At 39.6% G+C, this 20,608-nt stretch overlaps 2 protein-coding genes and 1 long non-coding RNA gene across 5 annotated transcripts in view; 2 read left to right on the top strand and 1 right to left on the bottom strand.

Moving 5' to 3' along the window:
- Positions 1-13: 13 nt before the first annotated feature.
- On the top strand, positions 14-5,008 carry szl (sizzled). The gene is made up of 4 exons (XM_008411036.2): positions 14-3,947; positions 4,041-4,207; positions 4,329-4,421; positions 4,524-5,008. Exons 1-4 carry the CDS (start codon positions 3,604-3,606, stop codon positions 4,832-4,834), a joined length of 915 nt encoding a protein of 304 aa, XP_008409258.1. The 5' UTR covers positions 14-3,603; the 3' UTR covers positions 4,835-5,008.
- Positions 5,009-8,547: 3,539 nt separating this feature from the next.
- Positions 8,548-20,608, bottom strand: part of dbx2 (developing brain homeobox 2) — a 15,504-nt gene continuing 3,443 nt past the window's right edge. The window contains exons 2-5 of one of the 3 annotated variants that reach the window (XM_008411029.2): positions 17,326-17,376; positions 11,870-11,953; positions 9,198-9,382; positions 8,548-9,028 (exon numbers count right to left, since the gene is read on the bottom strand). In XM_008411029.2, the coding sequence (XP_008409251.1) occupies positions 8,834-9,028; positions 9,198-9,382; positions 11,870-11,953; positions 17,326-17,376 (515 nt within the window). In that variant the 3' untranslated portion in view covers positions 8,548-8,833. Of the gene's footprint in view, positions 9,029-9,197; positions 9,383-11,869; positions 11,954-14,468; positions 14,899-17,325; positions 17,377-20,608 lie in introns of those variants that run through there. The other 2 variants (XM_008411027.2, XM_008411030.2) reach the window with 2 other exon arrangements.
- LOC108166367 (uncharacterized) overlaps positions 17,602-20,608 on the top strand; it is a 10,040-nt gene continuing 7,033 nt past the window's right edge. The window contains exon 1 of the long non-coding RNA XR_001776703.1: positions 17,602-17,665. This is a non-coding gene — a long non-coding RNA (uncharacterized LOC108166367). The remainder of the gene's footprint in view (positions 17,666-20,608) is intronic.

Here is a 20,608-nt window from a genome sequence, read left to right as displayed (position 1 = left end):
TGGTAGTTTTTGGATTTGTCTGCAGATTCTGAGCTTGGGGGAGCAGAGAGTCTGCTCAGATCAGTCAGACTGTCTTTGCCCATAAGGCTTGGAGACTGGATGTGACAATTGAGTGCTATTGACAGTCTGTGCAGGGACTGTCAGTCCTGCTGGAGCCCAGCAGGGTGGTGAAAGGAGGGGGTGGGGTGGGACAAATGGGAGTTCAGTGTATGAGTCTCCTGTGTACAAGGGGAGACAACTTTTATCTGAGTTTGCAGAGCTGACACCCAGTTCTCTTCCCCGTCTTCCTAAACACACCTTAGGCTTTGATGTGCTGCAAGGACTCATTTTGCTCCAACACGTGGTCAGAAAGCAGCTGACTATCACATTGCATTGTGATAGTCGGCTGACGTGAGACATAAACGTAAAGGCGACTAATAGTTTTTGAAAGAAATGCTGAAATATTTAGCTGTGTGAAAATGCATTTGCCTCCTTACAGAGTTTTTTACCGCAAAAAAGTACATTTCTTGTCTATTGGTGACAAGAAATACACATCAGTATTTCTTGTCACCAATAGAATTTAATGTTTGATTAAGATAAGCTGTGGGGAAAAAATCAGTTCATCACATTCGCCAAAAAATATCTCGGTGATCCCCAAAACTTCAGTGGTAATATTCTGTGGACTGACAAAACAAATGTGGAACTTTTTAACCTTAAACGATAGTATTATGAATTTTGCTCCACCAGGAAATACTGCATAATGTCTCGCTGTCAGTACAGGCCTTTTAGCACAATCACATTTTGGCTCAGCACCAAACTGATGATAAAATTAGTCGCCTCTTGAGAACTACTGCAAAAGAAAAAAAAGCAGAAGGAAATAAAGTAGTAGTTTTGGAGTTGGCCTCACTGAAATCTGGACTTAAATGCAATTTAGATATGATTTTAAACATGCAAATGCTCAAAAACCCTCTAGTGTTGCTGAACAGAGAGGACCAAAATTCCCAAGTGGTGATGTGAATTTCTCATTGCCAGCTAGCATGAATGCCTGCTGCTAGTTATTAGGACAATTTGGCCAGGTTTGGATGACTTTTTTTTGTTCCTTTTACAAAAGCAATCGCTTAAAAATTACTATTCATGTTTTCTTCATACATTAGAAGTTTCAGGTTAAACACATTTTAAGTATAGCAAAAGGGATAAAGATGCAAAACAGAGTGGCAAATCTGAAAATAGTTTATCAACAGACTTTTTTGGTCATTAACTTATAAGTGTTACATTTACATTTTAATATATACCTTTGGCAGACAAAAGAAAAAGGTCAGCAAAAGCTTTCTGATGCCGAGCGAAGGCTGTCCTTAGGTCATTACAGAAGACCTACCCAATACCGAAAATTTCTGAAACTTTCTGATGAAGTGCTATAGGATCGCACTTTGTTGCGTATTAAAATGTACCCAGGCATTAACGACTGAACGGATTCCGTCATTTTTCCATCCAAATCATGTTCCTCAAGATGCAATGATGTCGGTCACAAAGCAAAATAAATTCAAGACTGACTTGATGAGCATATGTTTTAGGTTTCGAGTTTGATTCCAAACTTCTGAAAACTTTACATGAACATTTGTGGGTTGGAAAAATTCGTCTGGAGTTGAACCACTGGTTGACTCCTGCTTAACCTTCTCATTCACCGAGTTTGGGGCAAGCAGCCCTTTACCAAGACAGACACACTGTCTACGCAACGGCCATTAGGCCCGACAACAGACCCCTGTGGAGCTCCTGGCAGGGGGAGCTTGTTAAATGTGTGGACCTATTGTTCAGCCAAATTGGCCTGTGGCTCTAATTGCCCAGTTAGTCCCCTCTAATGGGCTGAACTCGTCTACCCAATCTGGAACCAGCCTCCAGTCTTCAGATCATGTCGTAAAACGTGGCTCGGCTGTGGCCGGTTACATATTCATTGTCCCTTTTCCAGACAGACCTGTTGTGAAGTCGCATACATAGGAGTAGACTCGAGAGTCGACTACTTGGGCAACTCCAACAGACTGGGTTCAGTGGATACCTCTGGTTCACAAACAAAAAAAGGCCTGAAGGAGCTGGCCATGATTTAGATACACATCTAAATCTGGAGACAGACGACCTCTAAACAAAAACATTGAAATGAAGTGTAGTTGGATCAAGCTGCATTAAGTGGTTTGAATAAAGGAGTTAAAGAGAATGGGGTGTAACTCTTGGCATATTAATCAGGTTAACGGCATCCAGATGTGGCTGTTTTGAGGAAAACGATAAAAATATGGTGTATATGTACAATCACTAAAAATAAATGTCGCATTATGCAATTGGGGGTTTCAGAATTAGGTTTCATGCTCGTGATCCAGACTGGTTTATTTTCAGGCTCTTTAACTGTTTTTTTTTTTTGTTTTTTTCTCAGACTTTGAGTCACATCTCCTGACAGCTTAACAGCTTATTGTATAGTCACCTTATTAGAGTTCACCACAGGGTAATAAGTACAGCTTTGTTACAGTAACAAAAAAGGCAACATAGTGACCAAGAAACACAAGAAAAGCCATGGATGGAGTCATGGAAACTATTGGAGGTTACAAAACAAGATCCTAGACAATTCACAAAACCCTGTTCATAATCAAAAATTACAGTTGAATACTATGCCACAACTCCAAACCTATTCATGGCTGTCCCCCAAAGCTGAGAGAACCAGTCAGCTAAAAGTCCTTTGGTAACTCTGGAGGAGCTGCAGAGGTGGGATAATCTCAGTTTGGGCTCAAGCCACCTCAACCATGTATGATCTGGTCATAAGAGACCAAAACAGAACTATTTGTGACAGCTAGCACTGATCATATCACCCTGACCACAACATCCTTGCAATAATTAATTTTTCGCAGGGAAGCTGCTAGGCTATGTTATTCCTCAGGATCTTGTTGTAGGTTAAAGTGAGAGGCCCCTGTGTTGGTCTGTCGCACAAAATTCAATTTAAACACATTATAGGTTTGTGGTTTTAAAGACTTTTGAGTCTTTAAAACTAAGCAATGCCTCACTGTATATAGTGAGGCGTTCTTATTTCACCGGGCCTAGGCATAAAATTTAGCATCCATAATGGCCATCGAGTCTGTAACAAAAACATATTTTATTTTAGGTTGAATATACAGCTAGTTGGACAAATGATTGGGGTTGTAAATGACTACTGGAATCCCTTGTAATGAAACCCAGTAATTTTAAAGCCAAAAAGTCATAAAAAAAACTTGTATTTTTGAAATTCTGAAAATTTCAGATTCATTCCAAAAATGCAAGCCTCCAGGGGCATAAAACAATGTAGCACATGTTGGTTCAGTAGTGCCATGTTCTGTTTTTTGTCGCCCTCTTCAAACTTTCGAAGCCAGTGTAGCGGATTGCTGTGGCTGCTCTTCACTCAGTGAAACCTGGGGTGTGATTGCCCATGGTCACCCTCCCCCGTCTCACACACCCTCCATCTGCTCGCTGCCTCCTTTCTGTCTGCAGTAATCACAAAACAAGCCGTTGTCTCCAAACACATCGTCTCTATGTCTTTTGATAGGTAGTTGATAACAGACTTGCTGGCTGATTTGAGCTGGCCCACCTGGCTGTATATAAGAGGAGAAGCTCATGAGAGGGGCAAGCAAGCGACTCCTCTCGTCCTCCTGTGCGCTCCCGGGACTTTGTCAACTTTTCCTTATGGCTGCTCTCTTGGCTGTAGCTCTTTTTGCGTCTCCTTTACTGGCATTCGACCTGGGCCAGTCCACTCGGTGCGTTACCATCCCCAACCAGATGAAAGTCTGCAAAGACGTCGGATACTCTGAGATGAGGCTGCCAAACTTTTTAGGCCACAGCAGCCTTGAAGGAGAGGTGGTGCCACGCTCTGAGGACTGGAGGCCCCTGCTGCAGACCGGCTGCCATCCTCAAGCCCAAGCCTTCCTCTGCTCCATCATTGCACCCGTCTGTCTCGACACGTAAGTTGTTTTTTTTTTTTTAGCTTTCCAAAAAATTTCCGGTTTTATTTTTTTTCTGTGATTGCAGTAAATAATTTTTTCTCTCTCCCTCAGCTTCATCCAGCCTTGTCGTAGTCTGTGTGTGGCAGTGAGGGACAGCTGTGCCCCAGTGCTTGCCTGCCAGGGACATCCGTGGCCCGAGGCTCTCAACTGTGACCGCTTTGCTGCTGAGGAAGACATGTGTCTAACCCCCCTTGCAAAATTTAGCCACTTTCTGAAAGGTGACGAGCATAAAATGACATTTTTAATCCTTCATTTTAATGCTCTTCCTAAGGCCTCCTATTCCTGTCAACAATTAGTAAAAAATACTTCTTTTTTTTTTCTTTCTCTTTAAATTGGCAGACTTGCCAAAAGCTGTTTGCCAGAAGTGTCATTCTGTGGAAGTGGCTCCTGCAATGAAAACAGTAATCAGTGCTTTTTGTCATCATGACTTTGGTAGGAGTCCAGATTCTGTCAAAGAACTCAAAATGCACTTTGTTGATTTTATATCAGGTCCTCAGTTTTTCCCAGATGTTAACGTCCTTCTGTCCTCCACAGCCGTCACCGCTAAACTCCACCGCCTTCGCCACCCGGCAGGGGAGCCAGAGTTCCAGGTCGAGGGCCGTGTGGAGTTTATCCGTCAGGGCCCTCTGTTGCCTTACGACACTCAGCATCTCCTCCAGGATTGGCTCCTCATCAACCTGAGCTGCGCCAGCGCCCTGGTCCGTCCGGGCCGCTCGCAGCTCTACGTGCTGACCGGTTCTGTGCAGCCTGACGGCAGCATCGCTCTCGTTCGTTTCTTCCCCTGGCACAAAAAAGACGCAGGCATCGCACTGGCAACCCGCAAATGGAAACATCACAGATGTTGAAGTACATACATGCGTATAACTCTCTTCACTAATTTGTAACTTTTCAGCTTTTTCTGTCTGTATGCTGTAATATTATGCACTAAGACCTGTAAATAGTATTAAGTGTAAATTCATATATTTTATTTTCTTGGAGGATACTGATGTATTTATCACATTTTTTTATGTTTTGTGCAAATACGACAAATAAAATATTTTATATCTTGCAATGATGCGTAATATTTTAAATGGTTTGTGTCCTTCAGCAAATACTGTTCTGGTCATAAGTTTGCGTACACTCATCAGCATGAATGTCATTTTTAACTTTTATAATTCTAAATGCAAAACAAAAAACAAGTATAGTCTTTTTATGGCTAGAAAGTCATTTGCAATGCACATAACGAGTGAGCAAAGTAAAGAGGTTTAGGGGTTAAGATTTATTGTGGCTTACTTTGGCGTGCCACAAGGAGGGGTTATTGGTCCAGAATTATTTCTTGCATTATACAAATAACATTTCCAGTGTTACTACAGATATAATTAAATATATATTTGCGGACGAGACTAATGTAGTTTGCTATTGTAAAAACTTCTAAAAGTCACTTTTTGTGCAAGAAAACATTTCTGGCTTTTAGGGTTTTAATGATAAAATCCTGGAAACAGCATATTGACTATATAAAAGGGAACGTCAAAGTATTGGCATATAAACTCCTAGATTTGTTAAAAAAATTAAATATTGGGGACAAGGTTCTGCTCACAGATTCTAAAGGATCTTACTGTGTAAACCAGTCTTTAACACAACTTGTTTACTATCGCTGATTGTAAACAAGTTGCATCATAAAAGATTCTCATACAAAATGACTGTCAAAATCCTCAAGTTATGAAATGTAATGATTTAAAATAATGCAAACATTTAGAGCAGCATCAGTGTCATTTCTAGATTAATCTTTTCTCCATGGAAGTGTGATCTAAGACATTGGTATTAGAGATTATTAAAAAGCTCTAAGAAGAATCTGACATTAATGCCTATGATGGGTTTATGTAAACAATAACAAAATGTTGGTCTCTTTATCACTCTATACTTTATAATCACAAGGTGGCACAGTTGGAACAAACCACAAGTCTGTTGTGGTTTGTTCTAACTAGTTTATAAACGCATTTAAACTTCTCATTTGTCACAAAAGTCACTGAAGAAAACGTCCATTTGTTGTGGACGAGTCATGACTTCACAGAGGACATTCTGTACAGAGTGGCACTAATGAGGAGACAAATCTTCCATTTTGCATCTCAGTTGATTCATTTTCTCTACACGACTGAGCGGGTCTATCTGGCATTACTGAACAAGGATTCTGTTCAGCGCCTTTTTAAAAAAGTTATTTTTAAAGAAGACCTATTCGGTTTTATGTTGCACAGTTCAAAACGGGCTGATAATTTAACTCGACAATGAAAACAGATTGATTTTTTTTTTTGTAGATTAATCTCCCCATTAAGCACCAATTGTCTCAAACGTGTGACGTTTTTATTTCAAAGTAACGTTAAAGAAGTCTATTCTCGTTATTCACTCTTGGCAGTTTTAAGATTTTGTCAGCTTTTTTTTTTTTTCTTCCCAAAGTAACATTTACTTTATAAAGATATTTACATTTATGGTAGCTTTTAACACTGAAATATGGTGACATTTGTTATTGGCAGTGATATCAACACAAATCGCTGTGGGCGTTAGCAGTCACCAAGGCATCCGCTAACCATAAGTGTTATATTCTACGTGTTTTTTTTTTTGTAGTCCTAAACAGCATAAACAACAATTTGTACATTTTAGATTGTTAAACCTAAATATAATAAATCTCTGTGATTTAAAATGCGGGATCAAATTATGTAGTATGACAAGTTTCTCTTTGTAGAAGTAGTTGAAAACAGCCCTAATGTCCAGGCTGTGCAACAGGTCAGCGACGGAGCATGAAACACTCACACTCCCAGAATTTGTCAGGAGTGCCGTACAGCAGAGTGACTTTTGGTGAGGTTTCAAAATAATATCCCAGGCTTTGCACATCTCGCAGAACACTGTTCAATCCATCATCTGAAGACAGCGGTCTTAAGATGGAGCTGCAAACTTCCAAGGCAAGCCCATCCATCTTAACTGACGAGCAAAGAGAGCGTTCAAGAAGCTGCATGATGACTGTGAAGCCTCAGGAGCTGCAGAAACCACAGCTCAGGTGGGACAATCTGACAGGACAGGTGGCTTTTAGTTGTGCTCACAGCAAACCTGGCCTTTGTGGAAGAGTGGTACAATGAGGAAGACATAAGAAGTCTGATCTTTTTTGTTTTGTTTGCCAACCCAGTGGTAGAAAGTAAGGCTGAAACGATTGTGATTAAAACAAATCTGCCTGCATTTGAGGGAAACGTTTGTCACTTATTTGCCTATCAAACATTTTACAATTCCTATTTCAACAGTTTTTATTTTTTATTATTCTTCAAATTAAATGTGTTTTCATTTGAAAAGTGCTATTCTCACCTCTTTTTTTTTTTTTTTTTGCCTTTCCAACTAAAGAAACGTGACCAAAGTCCTAAAGTATAACTATGGATTTTGGGAGGCTGCTGTTTTAGCAGTAGCATAGTTGGGGAAAGTTTCCCTCCTCTTTGAAAGATTAAGTCTTAAAGCAATCTAAATTAATTTATGGCATTTGCATTCTGAATTTGAGCATTTTGTCAGGCTGGACATAGTATCATCCATCACCACATAAACAGCTTTGTCAGAAATTCCTTCATCATCAATCACCCGTGTTGGAGTCGACTGTTTTCCAGACGCCGCCTTTGGATTTTTCTCTCTGCAGAGGAGCAGTTAGTCTGCCGGTGCAACAGTGCCACACATTGGGGATAACAGCACTAGATACAAGCACACAAAGGCCAAAATGTTCATGTTAAATGTTTAAGCATAAGTTTACGGCTTTACGTGTAGAAAGAAGATATTTGCATGAAAGTCTTGATAAGAGGAGCAAAGCAGAGGAGCTTGATTTTGTTCAGATTGTTTGTCTTCTACTGTGACGACGTAATGATAATTTTAGCAAACATGTAAAAACAGTTATTTTCATTTTTTTTATACAAGTTACATACTTCAGCTTTAAGAGTTGGGAATCTTTTCCTTTATTCTCTAACAAAACATCCACTCAATTGCCCTTCATAGTCCAACTATTAGCTGAAGTTAAAATAGCAAATCTCACAATATATCTGTTTATTTTTGATTAGTTTGCACTTCACATTATTAGCCTAAATTATCTACTTAAATCTGATACATGTGAGTGGGGGCAGGTAGTGCCAGCAGCAGCATTATTGCAAACAATACAACAAATCGTAATAACATTAACATGGGTGATTTATGAATTATTTGAACCCTGATGAAAGAAATGTCTTGATTTTTAAATATTAAACTGTTTAGTCAAAGCTTTTTACTTGAGCATTTTTTTTTCAAACATTCCCTTAGTCTTCTAACGTATTATATTATTTATGTATCTTAATTGTGAGCATGCAGTTATCATGACCCAAATATACATTTTGCGTCTTTTATAAAACACCATCGCACACTTAAACAGCAATTTCCACCAAATTTTTCCATGCATTCATAATGTTTTTATGATAAAATACAGATAGTTTTTGAGGTACTAAAGAGGTGGAGGATTCACCAATACCTGTATACTACAGTTAACATTAGTCCCTAATAATAAGGTGTAGTAGAAAAGTATATCATGTTATTTTACAATGTGACGATTTAATAAAACATTTAATTTACAACTTGTCCATCCATTCAAGACATTGAGGAAAATATTACCTACATGGAACTGGCTTAAAAAAAGAATTAGAAGAAGGTTTCTAGAATGGATTTTCACAATTTTATGTAATTGTATACAAAGCTCATTTGACCTTTAGATGCATTTTCAGTGTTAGCCTGTACAACATTGTGTGTACCGTCAGTATTCGAGTCTTTGCAGAGAATTTTGCAGACATGAGAAAGTCACTTGCTCAGCATCGGCTCATTCATGTGTCTCTGGCGCTCTTCTGTGGCGCTGAGCCGTCTGTTTTCATGTCCGCGTGATTGTGGGACGTTTGGACTTCGTCCTGAGGAGGACGGCCTCTGGCCAATAGCTCATCCATCGGGGAGCGGATGCTATGAACCTCTTTCTCCTTGTGGTTTCTCCATTTCATACGACGGTTCTGGAACCAGATCTTCACCTGAGGGAGCAAGAAAGCGGAGAAATGTTTCAGTTTGCCTTCCGGTGGGGTTATTAATTACGTAACCCCAAGCTGGAAGAAGATAAGATTTTGCGTCATTTAACGCCTTTAACTCTTGTTTTTCTTGGGATTGTAGAAAGAAAAACTCAGATCACATCAACTCCATTACCTGTGATTCCTTCAGGCTAAGATCAGCTGCCAGTTTGTTCCTGTCCATTTTGCTGATGTACTTTTGCCTCCGAAAGGTTCTCTCCAGTTCCTTTCTTTGTTCTTCGGAGAAAACAGCCCTCCTGAGGATCCCTCTGCGGGATTTGGGGTTTGAATTCGACGACCATATTTGAACATTTCCTCCTTCTGAAAATCAATAGATGTATGTTGTTTGAGACTTGCAATAGCATCTCTGCCTTTTCAACTTTTCCCTCCTGTCTCACCAATACACTTCAATGTGTTTCAATGGAAAGTTTAGTGACTGAGTAAGACCGAGACATTATATTGTAAACATCAATTTTCACATTTTGCCTCAGATTCTCAACTGGATTCCGGTGTGGTCTTTGACTAGGCCTTTCTGACAAATGAATATGCTTTGACCATTCCAGGTTAGCTCATGGCTCATGTTGTGGGTGAAACTCTAAAAGGTTTTATGCTAAGATTTCTTTCTGTACGTATCTCCAACAGTCATGCTATTAACTCCAGCCTGTACCCTATTAAGACAAGCAATCCCACAGTATGATTTCAGTATGATCATGTTTTCCACACAAATAATTTTTAAGTTCAATTTTGCCCTCATCAGAGCTCCTTCTTTTTCATGTTTTCTGGCCCCCAACATTGGAAACAGGACTTCCTGTGATGCTCTTTAAAAATGTAACAATCATGCCACCAATATGTAAAGGCCATATTTTTAGTGGACAACTAGTATTTGCACCATCAACAGATTCTCTAACTAAACTGTGGATCTGCTTAACATTAATATTCTCCTTTCTTGACCAGTATATTTTTGTGGATGGTAAGGTCTTGGCTGGTTTTATAGTTTACTCATAGTCTTTTATTCACTGGATAATTAACTGGACTGGACTTCATGAGATATTTAAAGCTCATTATATTGTTTAATAACCCTTTATCAACAACTTTATCCCTCACCAGTTTGCAGCCTTGGTTTTTAACTATTGCTTTGTATGAAAGACAGGATGTATACTGATACCAAATTGAAATTACCTACTACTATTTATCATTGATTGATAATTGCATACTACTTATCAATTAGATTGCTTCTAAACGCTTTTGGTTGTTCTTGGTTTTTATTTTTAGTAAAGTGGGCTCAATACAAATTCATGCCAGCCTTGTTGTCCCCTTGTCTTTAAACCAAGTCAAATACCGTTTTTGCCATCACTCATTTCGACTCCCTTCTTTCCGACTGTCGGCTTTAACAAACTTGGGTTGAGTAAACTGAGCAGAGCAATGCCTCTGCAAAGAAAAAGAGAGATTTGTTGACCTGTAAGAACCAGTCCCACGGTGCCTCACTCACAGGTTCACGCACAACAAAAGTCAAGTGAAACGATTTATCTGATACATTCAGCATTGCCTTTTTAATCTGTACGACAAATCTGCACATAGACCACCTCCGGGGAGCACAAAACGCGTTTGGATATGCTTCTCACTTCTCAATTGGACCTCAATAGCTTTTACCCAAATGGCTGATTACAGGGTCATTCCTGGGTAATGTGTGTCTTTTCTAGTGGGCCAACAATTGAGCCCTGCGGGACACCAACAATGCATCCGTACAATGGAAATGCCATTACTCGATGGCTCAGTGGCCCAACACTAAATCTTTTCTCTCGTTGCTTCGAAGCCAGTTTGTATGTGAAGATGAGCTCGAATAAGTCTATAAAAGTCACTTTCATTGAGTGCTTTATGTCCCAGTCAAGTGGTCTCCAATGGGCCGGAATGAGCGTTGAAGGACAGCAGAAAAGAGGGGGGGTCTGCGAGCCAAGCTCTTTAGCCATACAATGGGCGGGGGATGTTCCTCGCCCGGCCCTCTCCTGCAGAGGAATGGCCGAGTTTTTTTTTTTGTTTTTTTTTCACGCTCAGAGGAGTTCATTGCGGCGGTGAAAAATTGCAGCGAGGTCGCGTGTGGATGGTGGAGTGAAAGTGCCGATTGGTCACGGCCGCCATTGGCATTGTTTTGTTGCCGGGCACTGTGGGAAAGTGTCACCCCACTAAGAAGACTCCGGCGACTTGTGGGATGAAGGCTCTCCCTGATTTGTGCTTTTCTCCACAACACCTGACAGCCATCGTGAATCGCTGCAACTAATAACTTCCAATTGCCGAGGAACAATGGCTAAAGAGGACGCGCGTTTGACTTAATCGCTTCTGTGTCAATTTATGGGAGGTACGGGATAGTAGAAGTTGGAGCACAAAAACGCATTTTCTACCTAGATGAAATGGCGACATTTAATTTGTATTTGTACCTATCAAATTTAATTGATCCTGAAGGTGAAGTCTCATTAAAAGTAAAAAAAAAAAAAAGACATTGTATGTCTTATTTAGCAGTAAGAACTCTTGTCACATTATTGTCTAAATATAACAAAGACAAATTGCTCACTATTTCTGCACGCATGCAGTGGTAAACAAGTGTATTTGTAACTACAAAACGCTGACCCTTTGGGACTCTTAAACCCCACCCCATCAAACCCGCTCCAAACAGCCGTGAATGGTTATGAATAGAGCGGTGCAGAGATGAACAGAGAATTAGCTCTCTGGCATTGCATCAGTAATTAGCTGTGGAAAGTATGGAAGACCTCACTGCTTAATGCTTAGAGAGCAGCTGAGGCATAGAAAACTCACTGGAGAAGACGGGAGGGGGGCTGGACCCACCGCAGCATGCCAGCAGATACGGCGGGGTCTGCAGGAAGACGCCGCTCAGGACACCTGTGAACACACATGCAGTCATGAGCGACGTGTGATCGAAGTTTTTAAAAGTTTTGTTGTGCTAAACGTCAGTTTGAATTATTTCAATCTTGCAAATCTAAAATGGTTGTACTTAAAAAGAAACAGAGAATTGGGAAGGAACAACTGCTTTAGCTCTTAATATGGGGGTTGATGTGTATGTTGGACATGTCACAGTCATAGACAATCTCATAAACCTTTACCTTTCCTGAATATTTTACAAATTAAGTAAAACATTATGTTCAAATAAAAAAATAAAAAAAATCCCTCACCCCTCCAAAAATGAAAAAGAAAACCCACACACACACACACAAAAAAAATCAAGATTCTGTCTTATTTTTATATCTTAACACATAAAGACCATTCTAGACATGTTTGCTTTTGGTATGAACATAATGTGACAGAGTAACCCTTTTTCCTCACATCCCTCTTTAAACAGATGTTCTTTAGCATCCAACTAGCCAAAGTAGATGTCCGTTGATCTTAAGCTGCAAGAAAAGCTCCCTGTCTAAACGATGCCTCATTCAAACTTAGCAGGATTTTAAAAGTTTTAAAGCGAGTTTATCTGGATGCTGCACACAATGACGAAGTTGCGGTAAAGAAAATCTGAACCTCAGTTTGCTCACAAAACAGCAACGTCGTTTCAAGGGGGACCAAACGTTGTATTTGTTGAAGGAATCTGTACTCTTTAATTTAGCTTTACTTCAATGCGGCCCATTTATCTGCTGATCGTAGGGTTGCACAAATTATTGCTGATCATCTTTAAAAAAAAACCTGACCTGCCAATTCCGATTTTCCGATAACTGAGATTGCTATAAGGTCATAACCCACCTTTAATGTTCCAATCTTATTTAATTGAAAAACACTGAGCAATATCTCTGAAATAAAGCAAGTTTGTTTTAATCCCCCCAGAGGAAGTACTCTAAAAATGTTACTGAAAAGCTTAGGGCATTGCTGTTCAGACAACTAAATTACCAAAAGTAAGCAAAAAAAAATAAAAAATCAGTCCCTTTAATCTTTCTTTTTTTTCCTCATTTTAAAAACAACCGAAACTTGCACAACAGTAGTATTTTTGCCTCAACAAAATCCCGAGGTTTGAGATCAGTTGAGGACAAACTATGAAAATGAAAAAAATTGTGGAAACAGGAGGACTGGTTGTCCTGCTACTGCAGCCAAAATGAAGCTTTGAATTGCTAAATTGTAACAGTGAAAGCATAATAATGGTACATAACATTTGAACATTATATAAACCTACGCACTAGCAAAAAATTTATCTAGGTTGAGGTTTACAATTTATAACAATATATTATTTCTGGACAGGATGGACTGGCGACAGGTGTAACCTGTTTATCACTGGAGATATGCACCAGCTCCCCTCGCTACCCCACTGGGAATAAATGTAAGATAATGGACGGATGGATTATTTCTGGATGGAAATAAACAGGAAAGGACGTTTACAGTCTCGCTTTGTGGAACCAAAAATCTAATTAGTTTCCTTTTAAAAAGTCTTCAGCAAAGTTGTGGCAAAGAGTGAAAGTCATTTGTCAAACTAAAGCGTTTTTATTGGTTCCTTATGTTCTCCTTTTTGTAAACTGTTCCTCCAAAGGATTACAAGAATGTGAAAGGCCAGTTTTCCTTTGGTTTTTTTGCATAAATAAAACATTGCATCACAGGTTCTTTGTCATTCCAGTCAGCTAATAGTAAAAGTTTGTAAAAAAAAAAAAACAACAAAAAAACCCCCTGCAATGTTGGCAACAACAATTATTTTTAAGATGGGATTATTTTTACCATCACAAACAAATGTGCTCAAATTAAGATTTTTTTTTCCAATAAAACATTCACTGTCAAGTTGTTCTACTGCAACAGAAGAATTCTTAAGGATTTTCACACATCTTTACAAGAACTAGCAGTAACCGTAGGAGTTCTGTGTTGCGGGCGCCATCGCATACATGAAAACTAACAATGCGCTGACATCTCCATGCTGTCGTTTTGAACAACAAGCCTATATGACACTGAGCACAGGCACGCATTTTTACACGAAGCACTTGTTGCCTGAAATTAATCTGTGGTTTGAAATGACGAAAAATTAAACCACAGGTTAGTTTTTCTTTGCCATTCAGTCCGACGTGAACGAACTTCGGCCCAACATGGATCAGAACATTTTTTTTTTTTTAGAATATTAATTATATTTGTGAGTACATCGACATGCCGTCATTCTTATTAGCTGTTCAGAAAAACCCTCGAGTCGATGTGGCTGTTCAGGTCCAACTCAGAATCACAGCTGTTTCTAATGCATCACCATTCTTCCGTCTCTTTTGGAAATTAGTTTAAATGCAAATATTTGAGTTGTCCAACAATCCCTATTTCTAAAAGTAATATTTAGAATAGATAATGATTGCACACCTTTTGCCAATTAGAATTTTTTTTTTTAATCTTTATGTAAAATGGCTTGAAGCAAACATATGTTGCTTTAATCAGTCAGAAATAACAATAATACCTGAGCACGGTAGAAGTGGACCACCCATGATTTTTCCCTGTGGGGGGCTCAGGCTCTGATGGGCTCCACGCTCCTGGCCCCAGGGTCTCCTGGGGCGTTCACATGCGGCTTGTCTCAGGTGTCCACACGCTGTTCCCTCCGGATGGACAGGAGGACTTTGTGATTTCAAAAGATTGTCGATCAGAAAGCTCTTTCCGGAGCTTCCAAACCCTGGTAAAGTTGCAGCCATGTTCCTTCTGCTGCAGCTCTGAACCGAGACCATCCTTCACTCCGGTTCCCTCCTCAGCAGTCGCAGTTCGGTGACTCTGGATCCCGTTTTAATCCTTCTCTGGGTGACCCGGGCCAACTTCATTAAACTCTGAGGAAGACAAAAGTTTTTTGGTCGTCTTCTTTCGGGCCTGTACTTTGCTCCAGGGCTGTGATGCGATTGGCTGAGAGGCTCTAATGTGTTTCTCAATTCAGATAAGGCTGGGGCCTTTCTGGAGTGGCAGAAGGTGGGTCTGCCTCATTCATTATGTCAAATAGCCTATTAAATGATAGACACCGGAGACAATGAGGTGCTGGCCGAAGTTTAACATGAACCAAACAGTCCTCTGCAGTAGTAAATAGTTTTCTCTATTCTCCAGCCTCCCTCAGAGCTCCATTGTGCCCAAAGCTTCTCAGCAGTTCATTGGAAATGCACTCTGTGTCCTTTTTCAACGTAATTTCAGACACTTTGCTTTGTGGGGCTTTTCTTGGTTGAGAAATGTATCTGAAACGGGTCAAATGTTTGTGGTTATATAAAGCTTGACAAATTCTGGGATTGTTAGTTTTCTCTCAGTTACAGAATTTAGTTTAGAAATTAAATTTTTTCCAACGTGTATGTTCGAGTTGCCATTTAAGATATAAACATATCTGTGAAATGTAATTTTTTTCTTATAGATTTTTTTGTTTTCAGTTTAGGCTTTTGTTTTGTTTTTCCCTTTCACGGAAAAATAACCAGTAGTTTATTTCTTTCAGTAACAAATGCCTACTGACAATGAAAAATATACCTGCTTATTAAAGTATCACATAGAGTCAGTCTGAAATCTGAAGTCAAACATTGACGTTCTTTTTATTAAGCCTCTCAAAATTCCTCCCTGTCTTTTTAGCTTTTTAGTCAAAACTTAAAATCTTTGTTAAAAATTGTCTGGTGTTTTGAACTGGTCATGCTTTTGTGTTTTCTTTGGATGAATCAAGTCTTATGTATATTATAGACATAGAAAACACAGGAGAATATTGTCACATGTAGGCAGTGGTGGAAAAAGTACTCAAAAAATGTACTTAAGAACAAGTACAAATAGACAAAAATGTACTCAAGTAAAAGTAAAACTACCACATTAACATTTGTACTTAAGTAAAAGTAAAAAAAAGTACTGGCTTTTAAAAATGCTTAAGTATTAAAAGTAAAAGTACTTGCTGAATGCATTACCTAATATCGCTAATACAATATCATTAAGTGAACCAATCGTATTTAATTTGAGCACATTAGAAATGTGCCATTTTAGTGAACAATGCCACATGAAGCATGTTTTTATTGTGTTTGTTTAGACTTAGATATGTGATTCTATGCATCTTAATTTCAGGGATGGAAACATCTTGTCTCCTGTCCTAGCATAACATGAACTTCACTTTTTGTTGCCACTAGTGACATTTATTTTTAAAGAAATCCAACAGAAAGGGGATGGAAAGAAGATGGGTGGGAGAGGACAGGCAACCAAGGAGACAGTAGCAGAGTTGTAGTCAAGACCACCTACTCAAGACCAAGTCAAGACCAGCACCCTGTGCTGTGTGACAAAAAAATGAACTTTTACCCATCAAAATTGCTTCTCAAATTGATCTGAAAGATCCACATTCCCATAAAACACCTAGATATTCAATTCTTAGAGATGAAATAAATTTAATGAGTAAAGATCTGTCCAGAAGAATCGGATCGTTCCTGAATGTCATATCAATGCAGACTTTGGTCACAGCGTTGTCCCATATAAGCGACACCTCAGTCAACACCTCCACACAATAATTCAGCGCATGAGTGGCAACTTTTTTTCATCGCAGATGCAACGTATGTGTCTCTGTACAGCTAGCTTAGCTAGCAACACTTCCACAGATCTTACCTTTCTTTAAGCTTTCCTTCCAAGTGACGCTAAAAGTTGGACGAAGTCCCACCGTCTGTGAAAGCGAAGCGCTGCTGATTTTACATGTCGCCATATATTATGATTTATGCAGCTATTATTGATTACACAGACATATTCTCCCGCTCAGAGAAAACCACAGCACATTTCTTGGAGCTCCGTGTGGAGTAAAGGAGGAGGTGATGGGTGACAACAGACACATAAGTCACGTTATTGCTTGGATTTTACGGCGCCACCTGAAGTCCCTGAACTTCACATTTTAATGGAAAAAAAGCGCAACGCGACTTGGATGTAACGAGTAACGCGGCAGTTTTGTAGAAATGTAGTGAAGTAGAAAGTACAGATACTTACTGTAAAATGTAGTGGAGTAAAAGTAGAAAGTATCCATTATTAAATCTACTTAAGTAAAGTACACATACACGAAAATTGTACTTAAGTACAGTAACGAAGTACTTGTACTTTGTTACTTCCCACCACTGCATGTAGGACATAATCAGTGCTTGGTAGAAATTTCTGCAGCTTCATTACTGATCCTGTCAGCCTCGCTTCCTAATTTCATCCTCTTAAATACATTTTGGCGAAACGTTGGGTTTTTTCAAATGTCTCTGTTGTCCCATGTTTTCTCGAGTTATCAATGATTGCCTTCACTGCACTATGATTTATATACAATGCATTGGATTGTTTTGTACCCTTCTCCTGATTTTTACCTTTGTTCCAGTCCAGTTTTGGCTTTTTATCTTTCTCTAAACTGTGGCCTTCTGTGAAGGATACAAATGAGCAAAAGTTAGAAAAAAATCCACAATGATAGCTGAACCATAATTGTATTCAATCAGTGAATTGTCCATGGTGTAGACTGGATGGAAAGCTGGATAGACAGATGCTTATTTCTCTTAATGGATGATATAGATGCCACGTGTTGATTTGCTGTGCTCTCATTGGTTTGCTTGCCCAAAGCAAGACGATCAACAGGTGTATGAGGTGAGGACACTTTTTGGACTCACTGTTCATTTCCAGTGCAGGATTCCTCGAAATTCAAAAGATTGTTTTGTGAGTATTTTTGTTGATGACTTCCCAGGAAACACTAAAGCTGTTTAGCCATCATTAACGATTATGGTGAACTTTTGATACGTTTAGATTGTGAGGGGTTCAAGTTGTATTTGTGAGCGCTGTCATAAATGGAGAAACAGAAGCAAACACTGATGCTGAAGCTTAAACTTATACAAATGTGTTTATGTTAATGTTTTTTTTTTCAGTATTTCCACCTGTTTGGTGTATCACCACGCTATTCACCACTTGTTAATTGAGTAAATGCTACGCTAGCCTTGTACCTTAAATATCATCATTTTATTTGCAAAGCGATTGGATTTTTAAGAAATATTTTCCATTCGTTGTTGGAGTATTTCACCAACTCAAATTTAAGACTTTTAAAATGGAATTTAAGAGCAGTATTGCAATAGAAATGTACAAAAGAAAATCTCAAATAAATAAATTGTATGAGTTGGCAACAAAAGTGAACCAATGGCTAAGACGAACAACTTCCAGCCGACTGGCAATAAATCTGCACGTATCCATGGGGGACAGAAAAAAAGCTAGCTAGCTTTAATCTTGCTAAGTAGCTAGCTGGTAAGAGTGTATTAGCAACATCTTCCCGGTAGCCACAACCACCTTGAGTCACACAGTGAAAATGTCTGTATGTGACTCAAACTTTTGACTGACTGAAAAGTCCCATGAGAAAAAAACAAAACAAAAAAAATCTACTAATTTATGAGCTATAATAGTCTCGGCAAAATTTAAGACCTGTGATTAACATTTTTAATGCCAACGTACTTTTTAAGAATGAAATGAAGATATTTTTAGGCCTTAGTTTTAGATACATGGATTTGAGGCTTTGTGAGGATGTGCTGACGCCTGGAGTGTTCCCAGGAACTGGGGTAATGATGCAGGTTGTGTTGCATGTGTAGGTATGATGGTGGTAGCTGATAGAAGTCGCCTCATTACAAGTTTGTCTGCCTGGTTATAACTTTCAGCTGACATAGCAGATTGAGGCAGTGTTTCTGTAGAGAAGTTTAATAACCTGTCTTGAAACTGTTGCTGAAGTTGTTTTTTGTTGGTTTTTTTTGCATTGACATTTGCCCTGATCCTCTTCACAAACCACTTTGTTGTGTTTTACCGTTGCTAAAATTTCTGGGAATCCATGTTTCCATGGTGTTGTCTTATATACAGGTCTGACATGGTCCTGCAGCAAAATAAGTAAATAAGTAAATACACGTCAGGGAGGCACTTTAATTAAAGCATGCAAATGAGTAGGAAAGAAATAGAAATGTAGCAAAAATTCTGATCATTTGCCTTTTGCGATGGAAGCCTTTTTTCTGTGTTTATACTTTATTTTTTTATTAAATAAGGGTCAGAACATAGTACATAGTATAATGTGGGAAACTATGTCCAAAGTGAGTTTGACTTTTTGGAAATGGCTGGCTAGTAGCTTTAACCTTTAAATGTGCTGCAACTTTAAAATAAATTGGTTGTTAGAGAATGCACGCACACACACACACACACACACACACACACGTTTGTCAGGTTTTGCAATAAACACATCCAACGAAAGGCTTGTGCAACCTTTCACACTACAACTAATGATCCTTGGTGTGTGTGTGTGTGTGTGTGTGTGTGTGTGTGTGTGTGTGTGTGTGTGTGTGTGCGTGTGTGTGTGTGTGTGCGCGCGCGCGGATGTGTGTCTGGAGGCGGGTGTGTGATAGAGCCACGCGTGTAGATACCTCATGCTGAGCATGGAAATTGGCCCAGACAGCTCGGCCTATTGTATAATGGCTGGGGAGCCAAAGGTTGCTTGTAATCAAATTTGAGGTTTTTATTCCTCAGACTGGTGGAGAAACCACGACGCTCTGTGCCTCCTTACACCGCGAGTGTTAGGAGACTCCATGCTCCATCCACTTTTGTGTGGAGAGAGAGTGTGTGTGTGTGTGTGTGTGTGTGTGTGTGTGTGTGTGTGTGTGTGTGTGTGTGTGTGTGTGTTAACATGTTCCACAAATAGAGCGGCGGCTGCGATGGCCCTCCATAAGCCATCGCAGCCTTTTGTGTGAGTGATGAGTCATTTGGTCATATGATGAGAAAAGAGGAAGAGAAAACCTGCTAGTGAAGACATTTTTAAGGCTTCGTCCTCGGATTAAACTTTTTACCTTGCGAGGAAACTGAACACAGCCACCCTGACAATCCTCCCTGTCCCGTTTCACGGTAATATTCTGAATGTTGTACAGATGTTAGTCGTCGTAGTATTCATTGTCGATGTTTAACGTGCATACTTCTCTATCCTACCCAACATTTTAGTCAGATTTAATCTCATGAAACTCCTTGCCTTTGCTAAAAGGCAAAGCTAAGAGCGTATCATTATTAAGATTCACCACTGTGTAATTAACCAGATTCCAATAAAACTCTCCAGAACAGGGGAGGTATAATTAGGCTATTCCCAAACAGTAGGCTTTAGAAACACCCTGAAGCAAGTTCATGTGAATTTATTTGATGCCCACCTCTCGTCCAGAATGGAGGGAAAAAAAAAAAAAAAAAAACAGGGGTCCCTGCATTCAAGCAGCTCACAATGGATCTGTTGAAAGCTAGCACTCTGCAGACCGGCTAACGTCCCCTTTCTCTCTCTTTTTCAAGCCCAGAAAAGCTCTTAAAAAGATACCGGGCCATTGCACACGCAATTGATATTCCACCACTCGAACTTAATATTGTGAATGGAGGGCCAGGTTCTATGAATCAGGCGGACAATGCGCTTAGCATAGCAGCAAACTGGCACTTTGTGTGTGGTGTCTGTGTCCCACAGGAGGAAGTTTCTAATGTGCGGCTCACAATTGTGCGTCTATAGAGTTCTAATGAGCTTCTGTGCGCTGAGTGAATGGGTGCAGGCTATTCATCGTGAGGGCCCAATGAGCCAGCTCACTGCACACATTCACAATGGCATCCAGGAGGGGC

The sequence above is a fragment of the Poecilia reticulata genome, linkage group LG6 (genome assembly GCF_000633615.1).
Source record: "Poecilia reticulata strain Guanapo linkage group LG6, Guppy_female_1.0+MT, whole genome shotgun sequence".
Lineage (NCBI taxonomy): Eukaryota > Metazoa > Chordata > Actinopteri > Cyprinodontiformes > Poeciliidae > Poecilia > Poecilia reticulata.
This window is presented reverse-complemented; position numbering and strand designations above follow the sequence as displayed.

Coding starts and splice junctions, on each gene's coding strand:
- szl (XM_008411036.2), top strand. CDS start 3,604: ATGAGAGGGGCAAGCAAGCGACTCCTCTCGTCCTCCTGTGCGCTCCCG. Junction 4,208..4,328: donor ATTTAGCCACTTTCTGAAAG/GTGACGAGCATA, acceptor TTAAATTGGCAG/ACTTGCCAAAAGCTGTTTGC. Junction 4,422..4,523: donor TTTTTGTCATCATGACTTTG/GTAGGAGTCCAG, acceptor TGTCCTCCACAG/CCGTCACCGCTAAACTCCAC.